General features: G+C 39.7%; 3 protein-coding genes across 8 annotated transcripts in view; 2 read left to right on the top strand and 1 right to left on the bottom strand.

The window, feature by feature from the left end:
- LOC109968058 (RNA polymerase II elongation factor ELL-like) overlaps nt 1–2,003 on the top strand; it is a 10,290-nt gene extending 8,287 nt beyond the window's left edge. Inside the window, exons 11-12 of the mRNA XM_020614061.1 lie at nt 328–372; nt 479–2,003. Of these exons, the coding sequence (XP_020469717.1) occupies nt 328–372; nt 479–607 (174 nt within the window). The 3' untranslated portion in view covers nt 608–2,003. The remainder of the gene's footprint in view (nt 1–327; nt 373–478) is intronic.
- A 659-nt stretch (nt 2,004–2,662) lies between these two features.
- On the top strand, nt 2,663–13,089 carry d2hgdh (D-2-hydroxyglutarate dehydrogenase). Of its 5 annotated transcripts, none has more exons than XR_002276034.1 (11): nt 2,839–2,945; nt 3,856–4,229; nt 4,309–4,366; nt 4,453–4,592; nt 4,730–4,923; nt 5,220–5,388; nt 5,477–5,620; nt 6,013–6,155; nt 7,251–7,416; nt 8,090–8,565; nt 13,005–13,089. XR_002276034.1 is itself a non-coding variant. In XM_020613989.1 (10 exons), the coding sequence occupies exons 1-10, from the start codon at nt 2,800–2,802 to the stop codon at nt 8,350–8,352; spliced, it is 1,398 nt and encodes a 465-aa protein (XP_020469645.1). In that variant the 5' UTR covers nt 2,663–2,799; the 3' UTR covers nt 8,353–10,394. The 5 variants fall into 5 exon arrangements, 3 of the variants coding, with proteins under 3 accessions (XP_020469645.1, XP_020469644.1, XP_020469643.1); XR_002276033.1 differs by lacking the exon at nt 13,005–13,089 and adding an exon at nt 10,924–11,006; XM_020613989.1 differs by lacking the exons at nt 2,839–2,945; nt 13,005–13,089 and adding an exon at nt 2,663–2,812 and having other exon boundaries at nt 4,122–4,229; nt 8,090–10,394.
- Nucleotides 10,966–18,802, bottom strand: acvr1l (activin A receptor, type 1 like). Of its 2 annotated transcripts, none has more exons than XM_020613991.1 (10): nt 18,624–18,802; nt 17,796–17,882; nt 16,366–16,620; nt 15,990–16,204; nt 15,263–15,362; nt 14,408–14,554; nt 12,947–13,222; nt 12,099–12,296; nt 11,846–11,976; nt 10,966–11,114 (listed from the first exon to the last, which is right to left on the bottom strand). In XM_020613991.1, the coding sequence occupies exons 2-10, from the start codon at nt 17,869–17,871 to the stop codon at nt 10,983–10,985; spliced, it is 1,530 nt and encodes a 509-aa protein (XP_020469647.1). In that variant the 5' UTR covers nt 17,872–17,882; nt 18,624–18,802; the 3' UTR covers nt 10,966–10,982. The 2 variants fall into 2 exon arrangements, with proteins under 2 accessions (XP_020469647.1, XP_020469646.1); XM_020613990.1 differs by having other exon boundaries at nt 15,990–16,207; nt 18,624–18,801.
- Nucleotides 18,803–19,907: the final 1,105 nt, after the last annotated feature.

Here is a 19,907-nt window from a genome sequence, read left to right as displayed (position 1 = left end):
AATGTGATATTTTTGTGTTTTTTTTTTTTTTTTTTTTTTTTTTTTTAAGTGTGGCTACATAAATACTTATCTGTACCATGTTACCCTCCTGAAACTGGTAGAACATTTAGCCATATGTTCAAATGGTTTGACAAATGTTTGTAGACAATTTTAAGTTTGGTGGTTTGTTTTGATTAGATTTGTTTTACGTCATATTATTGGGAATATCATGACAAATGGTCACGTTTTCCTAGTATTATGACATTTAGCAGGCTTTAACCAACTTGATTGAAATGATTCAGATGTCTCCATGTATGTATTAATTATTTTTGTATTTCTCTTTTGCAGACGGTTCATAATCAAATTCTTCAAAAATATCGCAAAATTAAAAAGGTAACTTTTTAAAGCTTGCCAATATTTATCTCAAGATTACTGCATTTGACATTTCCACTCAGCTTTTTCTAATACATAATGTTTTTTGTTTTTTTTGTCTCTTTAGTCCAACCCCAACTACAATCAGGACAAAAGTCGCTGTGAATATCTGCACAACAAACTGGCCCACATCAAGAAGCTCATATCAGAATACGACCAACAACAGCTCAGTGTGGACCATTCGTTTCCCAACTAAGGAGCCAAGCTCTGAGATGAATGAAGACAAAAAACACCCTGAGGCAAAGGAGGTTCACACTGCTGAGCTGAATGCCATCCAGCTGATTTGGATGGTCATGGTTAAATGTGATATCGGTGAGGTTGGGAGCCCTTTATGAGGAGCATTAGTGGTACGGTGGGAAAAGGCAGCACTGTAACATGAGATCTTTTCTTACATGATGAGAGCATTTCTTTTGAAAATGAACTGCTGCTGCAGTGACATGATACCACCAAGGCACTTAGAGCCCTGACTCACCAAAAGTGGGGTTTGGTCGTTTGGTGTTCCAGCATTGAATGAACGGTAGTTAAATCTTATGGTCAGCAATTTCAGTGATGGTTCTGTTTAAATGAACTACAGTTTTATTTGTTTAGCCATGTTAGGATGGCGATGCCAGTCACTCCACTATATCTCAGCAACTTCTGAATGGATTGCCATGAGATTATGTGCAGAAATAAACTCCTCCTATTTGGATATATAGTAAATGCAGATTAGGGTTTAAAACCAGACCCAGGGACGGTATTGGGTGTTCTAAAACCTCCTCATCTTAAGCTTTTAGTTCAAAACTGTGTGCATTTATTACAAGGTGCATTTGAGGTTTGACCATAAAAGCTCTTAAAGCTGAAACTGAGCTGTCACTCTTTAAAATTGAAATGGTTACATTTGGAGAAAAGGTGCTAAGCCTAAAAACACCTGTATATTCCCATACTCATTACTCATTTTAGTTATTTTGTGAATGAAATGTAATCATCACTTTGGGTATATGTGTTTTGTTAGCCATGACAGTGGTCACATCTTAAGTTGGAAGCATGAGAAAATAACTGCACACTGTACATACCCAGACAGCTCATGCAGTAAGAATGGCAGGTGAACAGTCTCTTCTTCTCCAGAGTCACAGAAAAGATGGTATCTGGGAGGAACATGTACACGTCCTGAGAAGACAACTGTATTCTTTTGGTTTGGTGAATTGACACTGTACCGGTGTTGTAGTTGGTTCTCCTCAGTTCAGACCGGATCTGCTCGGTGTTGACTCCTCAAAGTATTGCCATTGCCTGAAATAGTTTCTAAATCCCGACTGGATTAATAGTATTCCACTGTTGTTATCCTTCATGTGATTTCCCTGAACACAGAAGACTGTTATGTTGAACATCAAGTGAACTTTAAGTTGTATTCAGGGAATTTACAGTGTCAACTGTGCAAGTATAATAATTAAAATTGGTTTTATTTTAGTATTTAAAGCTATGGCATTATTGGTGCTGTAGGCTGCTACTGTGAAGAATTTAAAAATGAAAACATTCTGTTGCATGCTGTGTACTTTACACAATGCATGAGGAATCAAAGATTGTCTTGAGTTTAAAGTAAATTCATTTGTTATTCATTCTGTGTGACTGTTGTCCTAACTCATAACCTTTACAAACCCTGCCAAAAGTTTCAAATAGCCTTACATAGTGCACCAATTATAAAAGCACTTAAGTTAGTAAAGTCCTAACAAGTTAAATCTGCACAGTGTATTTGTTAATGTTCATCTCAAATCTTATTAATTGTTGGTCAATTATTTAGTATGTTGTCATTTAGAGGTGGTCTATGCTAAAATTTCAAAAATAGCAAATAGAAGTAAAGCTATTTAAAAATATATATATATTCTGCACTAAATCTTAATCCTGTACTGTCAAGCAGTTTCCTACAACACATTTTATACTGAATGTGTGCTGAGTATTGTCTGCATATTTTTATTTTGCAGCAGGTATGCCAGCCATTTTAAAGCAATAAAAAAACAAGCATTTTCAGTTTAATTTTAAACTCCTAAATTCCAATTAATTTACAGCTATTCAAAATAAACCGCCAAGGGAAAAAGTAAAACAAGCAAACGTTGGTCTGCAAGCCCAGGAATCGTGGTTATGCCTGTTGACATTGAATGATTAATTTTTCCACTCTGCAACCTGATTTGTGTTGACTTTATTTACCTCAGTCGCCATTGGCTGTTCAGACAATGAAACATCCACGCCCATTGGGTCAAGATAAAAGGCGGCTTTTGATTGGTTTAGTTTCTTCCTCGTGACCTTTTACCCCAGTTAATGTCAGAAGCCTTCTAGTCTTGCTAGTGCTAGTCGTATTATTTGTCAGACCGACAAATAAACTAAAAAGAACACAGAGAGAAAGATGTGGGACGTTAAATGAGCGTTTACGGTGAGTAAATAAGATATTGCTTGTTAACGTTTTGTCAAACTGCGCTAATCGAGCTAAGGGCAGAGCTTGGTTCCGCAGGTGCAGGCAATAATTGATTCATGGGTGCACGGAATGTTCATCTAGAAATTGCCAGGTAACTGGAGTGAAATTGTGTGTGTAAAAACAAATGTAGGGTGAGATGATATTCGAAAAGCTTCGTCAGTTCGCATTGCCTCGTACCCAGAGAAGCAACTTGTAAACCTTTATTGCGACCTTCAGACCAAGGACGCTTGATGGGACATCACTGCTTGTACGATGTAGAAACTGTATTCAGCTGCTCAACATTGAGGGAAATAAAAGTTATTATAGAATTATCCCAGGAGGTGAAAGTTGCCAGAGACTTGTGATTCCAATGCAGCTTTTAAGATGACTGAAAATATCCTGAAATGTCATAAAAGTAGAATCAAACACACATGCACGTAGATATAGAGAAAGTGTTTACATATGTAAGAGGAAAAAAGATCTGATGGTTCCGTTTGTTCAGACATCTGCTGAGAAATGTAGTCTCAACTGAACCCAGAATTTATAATGCTGATATTTTAACCTGAAAAGCAACTGAAAATGTGGTTAAAGTCTCCCTCAAAAAGTTGCTTTGCAAGAACTACGATTTACACAAAATGTAAGTGTTCAGTGTATAAAAAGAAATTGGGTTGTAAAATCCATGCACTAAAAATAAAGGTGAGAAATTCATGTCACATCAGTCAAGAAGGTTAAATTGAGCCACTGAAAAAGCTTTCTATAGGAATTTATGACATCCTTTGTATTTCTGGACACGAGTTTTTTTTTATCTAAATATTTGGTATGTGGTGTTCTATAGATTAATATTCTATAATGCAGGATGGTACTTCAAGATTACTTGCATCTGTGGTTTGCTGACTAACAAATACATTGTCTACTCATTTGTTAAATTTGTAGCTTATAAGAATTAGATTAGCATTTGAAAAGTGCACCAGCTTCTGTCCTGGGTAACAAAAGTTGTTATTCATCCCACTTCTTTTCTGCAGCCAGATTTGCAGCCTCAACATCTTTACAGTAATGGCGAGGATTTTCCTCAAAACACTAATACTGAGGACATCTCTGGAATATCTGAGACTCCATGTCACTTTCTCATCTACAGCCACAACTAGACTTTCACCTGTAATCTTCTGTAGTTCATTTCTCCAAAGCTGCTCATGGCAGTTTGGAGCCTGCTCTCGAAAGCTGCACGTTGAAGCAGATGGACCCAAGCCATCCCCTGCTGCAGCCCCTGATAGACTGCCTTTCTCTACAGTAACTCAGGAAGATTTGGCCTTCTTCAGCAAGATTTTACCAGGCAGAACTGTCACTGACCCAGACCTGCTAGAGTCAAGTAATGTGGACTGGCTCAAATCAGTGCGAGGTGATGTCTGGAATTGAATTCAGCTAATTCCACCTTGTGATTATACCAGTGAATTAACATTTACACATTTCTTCTTCAGGTTCCAGTGAAGTATTGTTGAGACCTCAAACAAGAGAAGAAGTTTCTCAAATTCTCAGGTAAAGAACAAATGGTGGTATGAAAGCTAGATTGACACACAAGTTGTTTATCAGGCGTTTAAGTCGTTTTATTTCCTCCCCTGTAGATACTGTAACGGTCGTAACCTGGCAGTGAACCCTCAAGGAGGCAACACTGGGCTGGTTGGGGGTAGTGTCCCAGTTTATGATGAGATAATCCTCTCCACTGCCCTCATGAACAAAATCCTTTCCTTCGATAGTATCTCTGGTAAGTCCTAAAATACAGATATTTCCTACAGATTAGTTGATATTTTACAGAAAAGAGCTATGCGTTCCAGATTATTTTATTCTAATCAGTGGATTTACAGCGTTTGGATTCCCTTTCCCCTTTTCTCTCTTTGCCAGGTATTCTGACTTGCCAGGCAGGTTGTGTTCTGGAGAATTTGTCCCTCTACCTGGAGGAAAGAGACTACATCATGCCACTGGATCTTGGAGCAAAAGGCAGCTGTCAAATTGGGGGTAATGTGGCAACTAATGCAGGTGGGCTCCGGCTGCTGCGATATGGCTCCTTACGTGGGACTGTGCTGGGTCTGGAAGTGGTAAATTGCAAGAACACATATTTATTTATTTTCATATTCTTTCATCTGAAGTTTATTCAGGCTAGTAGATTAAATTATCACATATAGTATATACAAGAAACAAACAAAAAGTCTAAAATATAATTTTGTGTAAGTTTTTTTTCTCCTTCATATTTTTTATCATCTTGTGACCCTCCTTAGATTTAATTTGTGACCTGCCCCTTTAGAGCCAAACAGGTTGATGGAGAATGTGGTTCTGATATTAAAGTATAGACTGATTTAATGCTTTTGTTTATGTCTGCATGTAACGTACACAGGTGTTGGCAGATGGGCAAGTGCTGGACTGCTTGGCCATGCTGCGGAAAGATAATACTGGATATGACCTTAAACAACTCTTCATAGGGTCAGAGGGCACACTGGGGGTCATTACAGCAGTGTCCATCCTTTGTCCACGGAAACCCAAATCTGTTAATGTGGTTTTCCTTGGTAGGATTTCCTTCCTCACATCTGGCTGAGTTTGTTAGCTGCGATTAGCTGCTAAATTCTACTGGTTGATCATTCTGTTGTTTTTTAGGCTGTGAGAACTTTGAGCAGCTGCTGAAGACATTTAAGCTCTGCAGAGGCATGCTGGGAGAAATCCTGTCAGCCTTTGAGTTTCTGGACAGTGAATGTATGAGACTGCTGAATACACACCTCAAACTACCCAATCCCATCTCTGGTAGGAACTGAACCATATTCACAAACGCCTCACTTAACCCCTATTATTTAACATTTAAAAGCAGTATATAATATACAACACTTGCTACTTTGTTAATGACACACTTGAGTGTGGTTGTAATGAGATATGAGAACCTCCTATGATGTGTCAGTTACTGGTGTATCACAAGAAAATGACTGATAATGATAACATAGCATAGAAGAGCCTAGTGGAGCAGGGAGAGGGAGTGCTGGGCGGAGCAGAGTGGAATTATTTCGAGTTTCGTCTTAGCCCTACCTTAAGTTACATATTGTAGCTTTAATACACTTCATTTGTAATATTCATTTAAAACAGGATTACAGTACTCTTAAAAGCTAATGCACACATATCAACCCTTTCCTTCCTTTCTGCAGATTGTCCTTTCTACGTTGTCATAGAAACATCAGGCTCAAACCCGACACATGACGGGGAGAAACTTCACGAATTTCTAGAGGAGGCCATGACGTCTTCATTGGTTACTGATGGGACTGTTGCAACTGAAGACACAAAAATCAAGGTATTGTCTCTAATCTTTCAGAGTGTGGTGATATTTTATATTTTACTTATTTTCAACCAAAACCGCTGAGAAGACCAAAAGCAAACTGTGTTTCTGTGTAACCACAGTGTGATAAAGTTCATTCTTCTGTGCCACAGAGCTCTGAGCATTAAAAGCAGTGTTCCTTCATCACTATGAATACAGGCACTCTAGTTTGAGTTGATTGCACATACTGTGTAAAAACATTCTGCAAAGTCAGAATCTGCAGCAAAGTAGTTCCCAGCAAAGTGTATTGGTTTGTTTAACAGATAAAGTTAAAGCCGTATGTGCACCAGAGTTAGACAAATGGCAGTTTTTTTTATTGTAGTCCCAGGACAGGTATTAAAAACTCACCCTAAAAATAAGATGAAAATTACAAACTTGTTTAGATTGTCATCAAATGAAGACTATGTTAAAGCCAAACATACAGCACATGCACAGCACAGACACACTGAGTACAGCTTATTTTTGTTAGTGACATTAAATATATGCAACTGGTTTTATATCCTCTGTAGAACAAATATGTTCACGGCTGAGTGCCACATACATGAAAGGGAAGTCGGGAAATACTGAGGGTCAAATTAACACATCGTTGGTTTTGGTCTTTTTGTGGGTTTTATTTGTCGACAGTATCAAAAATACAGAATATCACCTGACTTATTCTTTTAAGCTTTTAACTAGGGATGTGCATGAATATTCAGTTAGTCGAAAAGGTCACCATCATTTAATACTAAGTTGTAGAGAGGAGGAATTAAGGTTTATAACACTGCTTCTGCCTGTGTGCTACACACACAGTTTCAGTGAAGAGCAGGCCAGAGATATGTCACGACTAATTGAATAACTGACTTAAACTGGTTTGATATTCAACCCCAAAAAATAATTCTAATGCCCATCCCTACTTTAAATCAAAACTTAGATAATCAACCTCCTACAAGGGTTTATTAATTGTGTGAACTCGGAGTCAAGCTGCGCCTATATTTAACCTCAATTAAGTACAAAATGCTGGTATAGCTGCAGTGTAATGTAGGAGATGATGATGATGATGCGTTCAGCCTTTCCATGTCACCCTGTGTGAAGGCTCTGTGGTCGATGCGTGAACGTATCACGGAGGCGCTGATTCATGACGGCTTCGTCTACAAGTATGACATCTCAATTCCAGTGGAGCGGATCTACCAGCTGGTGACAGACATGAGGGAGCACCTGGGGGGCCGGGCCAAGAGTGTGGTGGGATACGGACATGTAGGTAAGGCCCCAAGAGACAGACGTGAAAGCAGTCCATCAGGAGGGAAATCATGGCCCTGCTAGCATAAGATTGCTATTGCATATGCAAAATGTAAAAGGATAAGCCAGTCTATACTAACAGTGTTTTCACTCCTCATACAGAGAGTGAAACCAACAATGATTTGCCTCTGCTCATGATTAGTGTCTGTCAGTCCTGGAGTGGCTCATTCATCGGTGCTGCAGACCTCCATTGTTTAAAAACACATCAGGGAAACACACTGCTGCACCGGTTTACAGATTTACTTGCTACAGAACACAAGACCCTAATATTTGTTAATATCCAGAGGTCTCCTACACAGGCCGTTGACTCTTGCTTACTCCAGATGCTGTAATGAGTTATGACTCTTCGGAGCCTTTACGGCAACACTTTAAAAAAATATCAGGGTTTGGTGTTTTGATGAAGAAATGTATCACCCAGTGCAGCAATGTGTTTCCCTGAACAGTAATGGAGGTCTGTGTCACAGACTAATCCAGTTCTGATAGTTTGATAGACAAATTGTTAGGAGAGGCAAATCACTGTTGGGTTTTAGTGTTGAAAATGTTAAGATAGAAAATGGCTGGCCTTATCTTTTAAGAGTAAATATAATTTTAACTTTCACTTTTCACCCCTCATCTCTTTCCGTCTCATCCCAAAGGTGATGGTAACCTCCACTTGAACATCACCTCTCCTGTCAAAGACCCTGCTCTCCTTGCTGCCATCGAGCCGTTTGTCTACGAGTGGACGGCCAGCTGTAAGGGCAGCATCAGTGCTGAGCATGGGCTGGGCCTGAAGAAAAGGAACTACATTTACTACAGTAAACCCAGCCAGGTTGTGGCTATGATGGGTGACATCAAGGCCATGATGGACCCCAAAGGCATTCTCAACCCATACAAGACTTTACCAGATAACCTCAAATAGGCCAGATGTCCATGTAGAGACTGTGGTACGGCCAGTCGTGGGTCCTTCAGCAAGGCCCTTAGTGCTATTTGCTGAGCGAGGTACACCATGAACCCTACAGCAGGGGAAGCCGGTACGTCAGCCAGGACGCCAGGGGAAAGTGGGAAGATGTCATCCTCCCCCACAACCAAAGATGGAGAAGACCACAAAGAAGAAGATTCGCTTTTCACACAGGTAAACTATAAGGGCTAAGACTAGGGATAGATGCTGTGGGTAGGTGATGGGGTCCTCCTGAAACCAGCAGGCTGGCAACATGAGTAGAAAAGAGAAAGGCATACCTGTACAAAGTGAACTAATTCGGCATAAACAAATGTAACCTAAAAGGGGCTTCAAATGTGCTGCCTAGTGTAACTCACTATAAATGTATTGCAGATTCAGAATCTGCTTGAGAAACACAAATCTTTAAGATTTCTACAGTATTTAGGTAATTCTGCATACTTAGTGTTCCAAAATGTAAACAAATATAGGCTAAAAGTTAAGTGCTTCATTCAGCCCTTGGTAACTTCTCATGTTCCTTCTTCCTGATGGGCCTGTTATCTAATCTCCCCCCTGACCTGTCATCCTGGCTCCCCCTTGCTGTAGCATTCATGTTGTACCTCTCTCAGCAGGTAGCATTAAAACAATAGACAGGTGCCGATATTATCACTGAAATGGCTTTCACTTGTAATTGTTTCTCCCCTTCATGACTAAACAACCCTTCTTAGTGCACTGCCAATGTAAGTGATGGACAAAAATCCAGTTCTTGTTTTGAGAGACTATTCAGAAGTTTAAGTTACAGTAACATAATGCTTCAGCAGACTGAGTTAAACAAATCAAATGTGTCAGAAGCCTGCAGTCTTTGCAAGCACAAATTTCACTCTTATAGGACACTTTCACACCTGCCTTGTTTAGTCCAGCTGAATCGAACCCTGGTTCATTTGTGGTTCAGACATGATCTGACCTCGAACTGGGTCAACTACAGGGACTGCAAGGCAAGTCTGATCAAGGCAGTACAGTATGTAATTGTATATGATCTCCCATCACTTACACTGAAAGTACAATAGGGCAAGAATCGGTTGGCTAGTATGAACAGTAAGAATACTTACAGCAACGAAAATCTGTGTTCATATCGACATCGGAATATAGTTTCAAGTCAGACTTATCCTTTAAATATTTACTTAAAAAGCATCTTTTCCTAAATCATAACGCAAGCTGGCTAATCAGTAGATAAGAGTGCAGTAACTGTTTTATTACATACAAAAAAGACAAAGCAACATTTTATTCCAGAACAACCCCAGCATTTGTAAACAAATTCATTTGTAACCGCACACCTAGACAACTGTATGAGTTTTCAAATGGATAGTGAATAAAACTGTTTCCAAATGAAGATGAAATGTTTTGGGGGGGGGGTTTTCCCCAGTATTCAGGCAACTCAAACAGTATGGCATGATGGCTTGCTACAGAAAGACTTCACCTCCAGTATCTTAAAAAAAAATTCCTCTCTGCTTGCACAGAAGACTTTTTTTAAATTAGCCACAGTGAGTTTATAAATGTGCCAGGCAGAGAGGATCACTTCATTTCATATTCCTATAAGATGTAGAGTAATTCCTATTGGCAGGTACTTAACTGTGCGTCTACTCCAGGAACCACATCTATTATCTGTGTTTTATCCTGTCTGTAACGTACAAGAAAACAAGCTTAATGCGAACATTTTCCTAACTTTTCCATTATTTCTCAACAAATCATTTCCTACTAGCTCCAGCAACGACAATATGGGTAATAAGTTCAGTAGAGTAAATGCCTATACATGTATAGAGTCAGTCTCGCGCACCATCTTACATCAATCTTACATATCCTCAGTACGGTATCAGTGGAGGTTTAATACGTAAATATACTATTTTTTATAAAGTTTAAAAGCAATTTTGATTCTGGTGGCTCTTCTCCTTTTGTACGTAAACGTGTTTTGTACTGTGTGTCAACAGTTGGCATGTTCATACGTAAGCGCATTGCATTCACCAAAGGGGGAAAAAAAAAGTCAATTTGAATTACTAGCTCATAATTATGACATAGTAAGAGATGAGATTCTCCATATTTTCCCCCTTTGGTGAATACAGTGCGCTCTTGTATGTCGTAATAAAGTTAAATGAATCATTTCTGATTGTCTCTGAGCAGAATGCAACAACCACAGGCCAGAAACACTAGCTGGGGATCAGATATTGTAGCATATATAGTGTGTAGTGTGGGGTGGGGGGGGGGGGGAAAAAAGAGAAGCCTTAAATGGGGGCTAAGGATGGGGCACTACACTGTGTCATCCATGTTCTTTGCACTCAGTCCATAGTTTGGGTCAGCGTGAACACATTGGCAACAGGTTTGTGTCCCCTAGCAAAGTCTGGTTTAGTCAAACAAGCCAAGTCCAAACGTCTGTGTGGGCTTAAAGCCAACCACAGAGAAAGGAAGGGAAAGAAGAGCACGAGGGAGGTGAGTCTAGATGACTACAACTCTTTCCTCCAGGCCTCTGTTAATCCACTGATCACCTTTTCTCACCTAACACAGGGTTCTTCTCTAAGCCAATCCCTGACATCAGGCAGCTGCCTCTGAAGCTCCTCAACCTCTCATGACTCCTTGCCCTTTTCCAAAGAGCTGTAAATCTTGTCTAGTGTCTTCTTGATGCGCAACGCTGTTAGCCTGGCAGATGGGTTCTGGTACCAGCACTCCTTCATCAGTTTCACCAAAGCAGAGAGAGTCTGACAAAGAGAAAAAAGGAAGCAGATGGTGAAGTGGATGAGCAGTGATACACTCTGCGATCGATGTGACTGGAAATCTAAAAGCTCTTGGAATGATACTCTTGGTATTAGCTGCGTAGTTGTCTCTTCCTATTGCTGTTTAGCATTTTACAGTCACAGCGGTACAAAACAGATGTATCCCTAATATCCAAATGTTTAAATGAGTGAAGCTTGTCTTTGGTTTTCATAACAAGGCAGGGTGAACAACATCTATAAGTCTGTGAAACTCTTATAATGTGTGGATCATTTTTAAAGCCTGAAACTGGAAAACCTATTTCTGCTTCTTTATGACACACAAATGTCTCAAAAAATATATATTTCCCCCAGTATTCAATGACATTGGCTTTTTTTGACTGATTATTCATGCAAATGCCTAGTATATAAAAGAAAGGTTTGATTCTCTTCTGACCCTATGACCCCTCAGATTTGTCCTTCTAACCCATTTAGGGGTCATAACCTTCAGGCTGCACACAGTCTGTCCATAAATACTAGGTTGCACAGAACCCCACACACCTAAAACAGTTTAGCCATTCACTTTTCTGTACCTCTGGTTAGTCATCAGGCACTGAAATCTTTAAGGACTGTTTCAACCACCAGCAGTTTTCTGTAGCTGACCTACATTTTGACTTCACAGAGGAATTGTAAATGATCATTTCTGGGCAAGTGAAGTGTAATAAAAGATTATTACTCACAGGATCAGAGAACCAACGATTGGGAATGAAAGGTCTCTGCTGCTCCACACACACCACCTTTCTCATGTCCTCAAAGCTGGGGTCGTTTGGCACCTGATCATAAAAGGGAGGCTTATACTCCTCGACAATGCCTGGGGAAAAAAAAAAAATTCAGATGAGACAAATTTGAAGAAAATAAAATCCAACTTTGAAGCCTAGAGCCAAAAGTACATACTCCTACTGAATCTTATCAAGCTGATGTTTAAACACTCACCGTTGCTGTATGTGCGTCTCGCTATCTCCCACAGCACCAGCCCAAAGGCCCAGATGTCCACTCTCTTGTAGGCATCAAAGCAGTCTGTCTGAATGGTCTCATCCAGCACTTCAGGGGCCATGTAGCGCTTGGTGCCAACTTTTGGATTGTTGCCCACATCCAGTAGGTTGTCTGCCTGGGAGTGAGTCACAGCCAACCCTGTAAAATACAAGAAATATAGTTTTGTATTGGGGCTTTCAAAAACCTCCTGACAGGAATACATACCATGCAAGGGTTAGACACAGGAGGAGTTACCATAATGGACCAGATGCCTTCTTTTTTCAGCATACTATGACTTGGATGACTGAGAAATCGCACGGACACCATAAACCGCTCCTAACCGCTTTTGCCCCTCATATCATGTCCTCTTTCCTAGTGATTGTGTAAACTATGGATACCTGGTACAACTGTACAAAATGCAGCCTTTAGTATGAAGCTGGTGACGGACTAACAAGTAAAATTAACAATCCAGTAGAACGCTCTGATTACTGCTGATGTCACACAAAGCACAAACATTACACAAATTACTCCAAAACAGGGGTGTTCAAGTTAACATAGTAATGCATTAACACAAATTCCTTTTAACACCGCAAATGTTTTGACGTGATTAACGCATGCACATTCTGTGATTATGACCCTTGTCCTGCCCCCATGGATCGGGAAATCGGAAAGTGGTGCAGCAGCAGAAATGAGCAAAAAATAGATAAAAGTAGAATAAAGACAAGGATCTTTTGAAATGCAGTGAAGTCTGAGCACCAGGAAGAAAGAAAAACAGCTAAAAGAGATAAAGCAGTAGAAAAATGACTGACCCAGGTCTGCGATACAGCAGCGTAGCTCCTTTGTGACCAGGATGTTTTTGCTCTTCAGGTCTCGGTGTGCAATGGCCGGTTTCCCCTCTGTGCCGAAGATCTCTGTGTGCAAATGCACGAGGCCGCATGCTATCGACGCTGCCATCGCCAGGCCCTCTGATGTCTCCACAGCAACTCGCTGCAAGTAGTCATAAAGGGACCCGTTCTCATGGTAATGCGTGATGAGCCACAGCTGGGTGCTGGAATTTCGAGAAGTCATGTCAGATGCCATGAAGCCTGAGAGAAGAGACACAGGAGGTCAAAGAGGGAAGGGAACAAACAAACGTCAAATGTATATAACCTATACCGATGTCAAGTCAGATTTCTCCTTGATAACATTTATTATTGGACAATTTTGCTGGACTGCATTAAAATACATTGTACAGGTGATTTTCATTGTATTCACCAGACACAAGGCCCTCAAGGGAAGTTGAAATTATAAAAAAAAAAAAAACTAGTTAAGTGGAAAATACCCTCAATTACATGTAAACAAAATGTGTATTTTTCCACAGCAAGACAATCTCAGCTGCTTTAAGACGGCCCCACGCTTCAGGATAATTAGCCCGATTTAGGGGCTGATTTGCCTTTCGCAACAGTTGGGGCAATCTCCAATGTGAGGCCCCTCGGAAGCAATCCTCGGGCCAAATGATCATGATGTGCGAGTTGTTGAAAGACCTAAATGTTATGCTTCCAACAGGATTGGATGGCCCCTGATCTTGAATCAAGCATGTTTGATATTTACAACTTGGAATCCTGTAGTGTGGGGGCAATGGCGATTGAATCCCAACCAGACTCCCACAGCCAGCTGGCCAGGAAGCATAACCGCTTGTAGCATTAGCTTGCTCTAGCCTCCTCCTTTCTTTATTTCCAGTTCACCTCCAGCTTGTTCTGCAAAATGTGTAAGCTGTTTTGATTTAGTCTTCTCAGCCAAAACTTCATCCACAATTTTATTCCTCCTCTTTTAGTTACTCTCCGCAAAACACAGCACACCTACTGCTTGGAAACGAATGTCCACCTCCACATTTGTTTTGTTCTGAGGTGATGTTTGATTATGCAAGTTTCTGTCCTGATCCCCAGAATCAGCGTCTCTGTAACTGTTCAGTAAAAACAGCAAGCGTGTGGTCCTGCCTCTTGACTATGTCGTCTAGTGTGTGTGCTCTTAAGATTAAAATGTGAAAAAAGCTGCTGTTATTTCTGTGGTCTCTCACCTTTTTAAAACTGGTTAAGATAATAAAATCCTCTGTGTGGGCCTTACATAAGACATAACAAGCATAGGGACAAGATGCAGCACAGCTATGTTCTTGGTAAGAAAACATGATGTCTGACTGGAATGAATCCAGTGGAGACAATGGGGAATAAGAAACATGTTTTGCCTCACTCAACCCTTTCCCCATTGTACTGACTGGTATGCAACAGACTCACCCAGTATGTTTTCATGTCTTAGGAGCACTGTATTGTAGATCTCTGTCTCTCTGAACCAGGACTTTTCATCTCTTGAGGAAAAGATTTTAACAGCCACATTCTCCCCCTGCCACTGCCCACGCCACACCTCTCCGTACCGTCCCTTGCCTGGAAAAAAGGGAAAAGCAAGACATGATAAAACAGGAAATCAAAGGGAATATACAGATACAGATTTTAAAAAGCTAATTATCATCTGTACTTTGAAATTCACAAAGTGTTTTTAGAGTATTTCATATTATATTATTAGCAATGCTTCTCAACAATATCTGAGTTTGATTTGTCACACACAGACCTGATGATTCACAATAGCAAAAGCACAAAGTTGCGTTTTTCCCCAGTTCCAAAGTGGTACCAAATGTACTACAATGGTACTGTAGCACAAAGCAGGATCCCATGTGACCTACATACTTTTATTTAAATTCTTGAATTAAAATTAGTCAGGAGTTGCCATGACAATAAGTAAACCAAACTACATGCTGTAAGTTGACACAACATGGGCGACAACAGCCAAGAATGTAAATTGACACCAAGATTCTTATCTTTAATACTTAACTGGTGTCTACAGGTGTGAGTGATGTAAGACCGTCTGACACAGCGTCCTCACTGCTTGTAGGCGACAAATAGTTGAATGTGCTCTTTTTTGACCCCCTGAATATACAAAGTCTATCATTGACAATTAACTTTCTATGCAGGAAATCTCTTCTGGACCGTAGCTTGCTTTAGGATTTGTATAATTTAGTTGTGTGTGCTATAAAACGCGAGTTTCCTCAGTAAGGCTCTAGCTAAATTTGTAAAATCAGAAAGACTTTAACTTACCTACACACTCCACCAGACTGATCTGCCTGGCCACAGTTCTCTGGACAAGGAAAGGCAGACCTGAACCACTGCCTGACGTACACGAATGGTCCAAGAGGTCCTGGAAACAGTGACAGATATCAGTTTAGATGTGCCTGCCATCTTTCTGCATAATTACACAACACTGCATGTAGGTGCAAAACTACTGGAATTCAGCATCAACTGGAACTGAAACATTTTCCTGTTTCTAAAAGACAGGGTTCAGAGTCAGCATGCTGGTGTTACTCCTGTCATCCATGTAAAAAAAATTAAATAAAATAAAAAATCTTGCACCACAAAATTTTGGGACCTGACAAATTAAAAACAACAAAGTTGTTATGAATAATACACTAAAATCTTGGGATGAGAATCAGTGTGCCTGCAAGTTTCACCATTTACCTTTTGGGAATTTACATCACAAAGAGAAACTGCAACAGAGTTTGTCACTGAAAAATAAACAATAATTAAAAGATACTTAAATTTCTAACTGGAAAAATGGTGCACCAAAGAAAATATTAATATCACTTATAAAAGGCAGCATAATTATTGCAATGAATTCAGATAACATCATTAGATATTTCAAGTCTTCTCAATGACTTGCAGACAGGCTAACAAACTGAAGATGGCGCAACATGTCAGATGGAATCTCTCTTTCCTCTGCTGTGAATCCCTTATCGTCATTTTAACAAGAATCTCTTAATATCCTTACTGCTAAAGTGCTGTCTCCCACATTGGACGTGATGAGGCCGTCTATGGCTCCCTGCTCAGTGTCAAACTCTTGCAGCCTCTGCAAACGGCCGTGGTGGAGCCTCCTGCAGGCCAGCACTGACACTAGAGTCAGCAGAGCCAGAACCACCACCGGACCAAGGACAAAGAGAACTAATGTCTCCACACGATACCGAACTGGCTCACCCGCTGGCTCATCTTCTGAAGGTAAGAGTAGATATGAAGTAGGCAGAATGGAGAAAAGGCAACATTAGGTCTCGTCTTTTATCAGAAAACCTTATGGATGGCTACAAAACAACTATTCTATCTGACAGATTACTTCCTTGATGAAATAAAGCATGTCGTGAGCTACTACCCACCTGATGGAAGCAGAGACATCATAGAGTGCACATTTGTGTTGTTGTTGCACATGTCCTCAGAGCAGCAGTAAATGGCTTGTTGGAAGGACGGAGCAGTGGAGCATTGCAAACTGATTTGCTCTGAACCCTCCAGGCAGCCACGCTCAAACTCCACCCCAGTGCTGCCAACTTTGACAGAGGAGAAGCACTCGGTACCGCGGCACCGGGTGGTCTCGTGGCATTTTGGGCTTTCACAGAGACACGCCAAATGTCCACCTGTGGAGGAGATATGAGCTCACCATAAATCATTGTGTTTTGCTTTACACATATACACTGTGAAGGTACTTAATACAAGAAACCAATTGAAATAGTTCTCTCGCCAACTTCCTCACTCACACACAAACTCCCTTTTATACTTTTTCCATTTGCTCTTTTCCATTTTATCTAGTTCTTTTATAAATAAATCCCTTTAAAAATAATATAGCGAGCTATATACATTAGACTTTTGTGTGTATTAGTCTCATTGTTTTGTTGTTGTTGTTTTATTGGCCACATTTATGACCGTCTTTTACCAATCTCCTGTCAGGCACACTGAACTGCACGAGTCCTGTATGAATACAGTGCTATACAAATAAAGTTTTGATTGAGTAAACCAGAGACAGTTTATTTCTCCACTGTGAAAAAAGAACAAATAGCTTTTGCAAATCTGAGTTTGTATCAAGATGTTACAGCTGGATAGGACAGTGCAATACTTGATTTCAACATCTTGAAACAAAGCATGCCACATCCATATAAAAGTCATTATCTAGGTTGTAACTTATTCATATTACCCATTTTGTTGAAACTCTAATGACATTATGCTTTTGGAAATTATGTGTGTCAATGTTTAACCAATATAAAGGAACTAATTTAGCTGTTTTATATTGGGCAGAAATGCTCCATCACTATTTTCTAGCCTGTTTCTAGAACACTATATAATATATTTGTATTATATCAGATTTTACAGAAATTATTTTTTATTTTTATATTTTCTTTATACTTTTGATAGTGAATAATTTTAACTTCCAGTTCCTAAACTGTTTTTAAATAAATTAATCTGAGAAAGAAAAACCTCTCTGTGGTTGAACTGCTCATTGCATGGTGAGTTGTAACCTATACTGAGGGGTCACAAGCCTAAAAGTTTGAGAGCCAATGAAACAGATGGTAACAAATACTGGAAGATCTGAATGCACCTGAACTCTCAGTGCAACTTCAAAAAGCTGGCATGAACCTACTCCCTGAAGTCACTGAAGTGGATGATGACTGCATCTATTTTTGACAGTTCTCAAAGCAAAGGGATGCCAGCGATGTATGCATGTTGCTTATGACTGGTGTGAAGAACAGACAACAGATGACATGCATCACAATCTCCAAACAGTAAAATACAGCGGCAAAAAAAATGAGGACAGTACCTGAGTCCTCTGCTGATGCCTGCAGACTCTGCAACAAGAGCAGCAGCAGGAGGATGTGGACACTGCAATGACCCATGTTTCAGTGCACTGACAGAGGGAAGAAGGGAAGGGGAACCAGGGAGATTTCAAATGAAAACACTTGTGAAGAGAGGATCATTACATTTACCACCTTGTATGTTTTGTGATGATCCATGCCAAGGCTTCAAACACAAAGAAAGCTACACCTTGTAATAGACGTAGTCCTCCGTCTTTGTGAAAGGCTCAGTTAATAAACGTCACTGATTTTGAAACAAACTACAGCCATTTCAACGACAACAAAAAAGAATGTACTTAAACTAATTGTATAAAAAGTTTAATTATTTACTTGGACGTAATACCATCATGGTAGCTCATAAGTTGTTGATTAACAAGCTAATCACTACTAATGGCTTTAAAGTAACACTGGTTTTATTGTAGCTGTTCTTCTGCGGGCTAACCGTTTATGCAGCATTGACAACAACTAACAATAGCTAGCAAGTTAACACTATAAATTTCAATGTCATAGCCTCTGGTTTTGACGTAAAGGCTATAACAAGCAATGCTATCAGCAACTCCCTTTTAGTAAACCTCAGACTGGAGGCCTGGTTGTTTGCTGTAGCTAATTGACTATTAACAAGCGGTTTTATTAGCCGTCTACAGGCGCCTCGAAGACGCCAGTAAGAGATAGACGGCTGCCCAATGCTGCTGCTGTTAGCCCTACAAGCTAAGCTAGCTGTATACCACAAAGCCTAGCCCGGCAAGAGGGCGAGGGCTGCCGAAATTAGTGATAAAAAAAAAACATGAACTTACCCAGCACACACGAAGTACAGCCTCTAAATCATTCTGTAATGTTTGTGTTTGCGTAGTTTAAAGTTAAGCAATATTACAGGTGTGACTTGCGATGTAACAAGCTAAAAGCAAGACCACTGCCCAACCCTCCTACTGGTATTTTCTGCTCCAGTTACAATGACGTCATCAAAACACAATCATCGAGATGCATTGTGGGACGGAGGAGTCTTCCAACAAATTGTATGCAAAAATCACCATAACAGGGATTTTAATATAAGTATTACGTGGGAATAACAAATAATATCTATATGAAACGTCATTAGGAACAAAACGTTTACTCGAGGACTGTATACGCATGGACTTTATATAAAAGAAACCACCCACCCAACATACATAGAAACAATCAAATGAAAGAGACAAAATTACTATGACCTGTAATCTAATATGGTCTGACAGTTAATGTACTACTTTCTAAGTAGCCTACATTTTCAAGATTGCTTGTACTTTGCGTGTGTATTTTAACTTTATGCTACTCCACTAAACTCCGCAGGGAAATATTTTCCTTCTTGGTCTCACTACATACAGCCTATTTACTGTAACTGTAACTGTAGTACTTTTCAGATCAAGATTTTACATACAAAACACAAGATAAAAACACATCACAAAAGTTAATCAAAGTGCACCTAACATCATAAAAGATTAAGAAACTTTACAATTTAATACCGAAAAGCTTATTATTGTCTGCTTTACATGTTGTTGCCATGTTTATTTTTTAGCTTTAGTCTATATATCCTCTGTTCATGTATTTGTCATTATTTTACATGTTATTGTTTTATTTTTGTTTTAATGGCTAATTTAGCATTTGGCTAGAAGAAAATAGATTTGGATGGAACAATGGCACATTTCAATACAGTAATGTTGATCATTACATGCCTTGTCCTTGTAAAAATAGAAAAATAACACAAAAATTGCAATTGTGCTTTTCACACAACACATACCACTTATTTACTGAGAGTGACTACTGTTTAAAGCATCATCTTCTCAAGTGATTACAAGACAAGATACATCAAGATATGAGTGGCTTATTGCATGTGAGTAACAGTTTCCGTGAGCAAAACCCAACCTATGCTCTCTGGAGTTCAAAGAAAAGTACATATTTCATTCAGAATACTTTGCTTTTAAAATGGCCTCTTGTTCCCTCACCCATGCTGAGGATCAGATACCACTCCCTTCCCTACATAAAGAGTTCTCCCTGTCTTTTTGTGTAAAAGCTGCATGTAAACCAACATGACCTTTCATTTCCCA

The sequence above is a fragment of the Monopterus albus genome, unplaced genomic scaffold (genome assembly GCF_001952655.1).
Source record: "Monopterus albus unplaced genomic scaffold, M_albus_1.0 scaffold141.1, whole genome shotgun sequence".
In the NCBI taxonomy this organism is placed as follows: Eukaryota; Metazoa; Chordata; class Actinopteri; order Synbranchiformes; family Synbranchidae; genus Monopterus; species Monopterus albus.
Note: the sequence above shows the minus strand (reverse complement) of the source record. Positions and strands in the feature narration are given on the sequence as shown.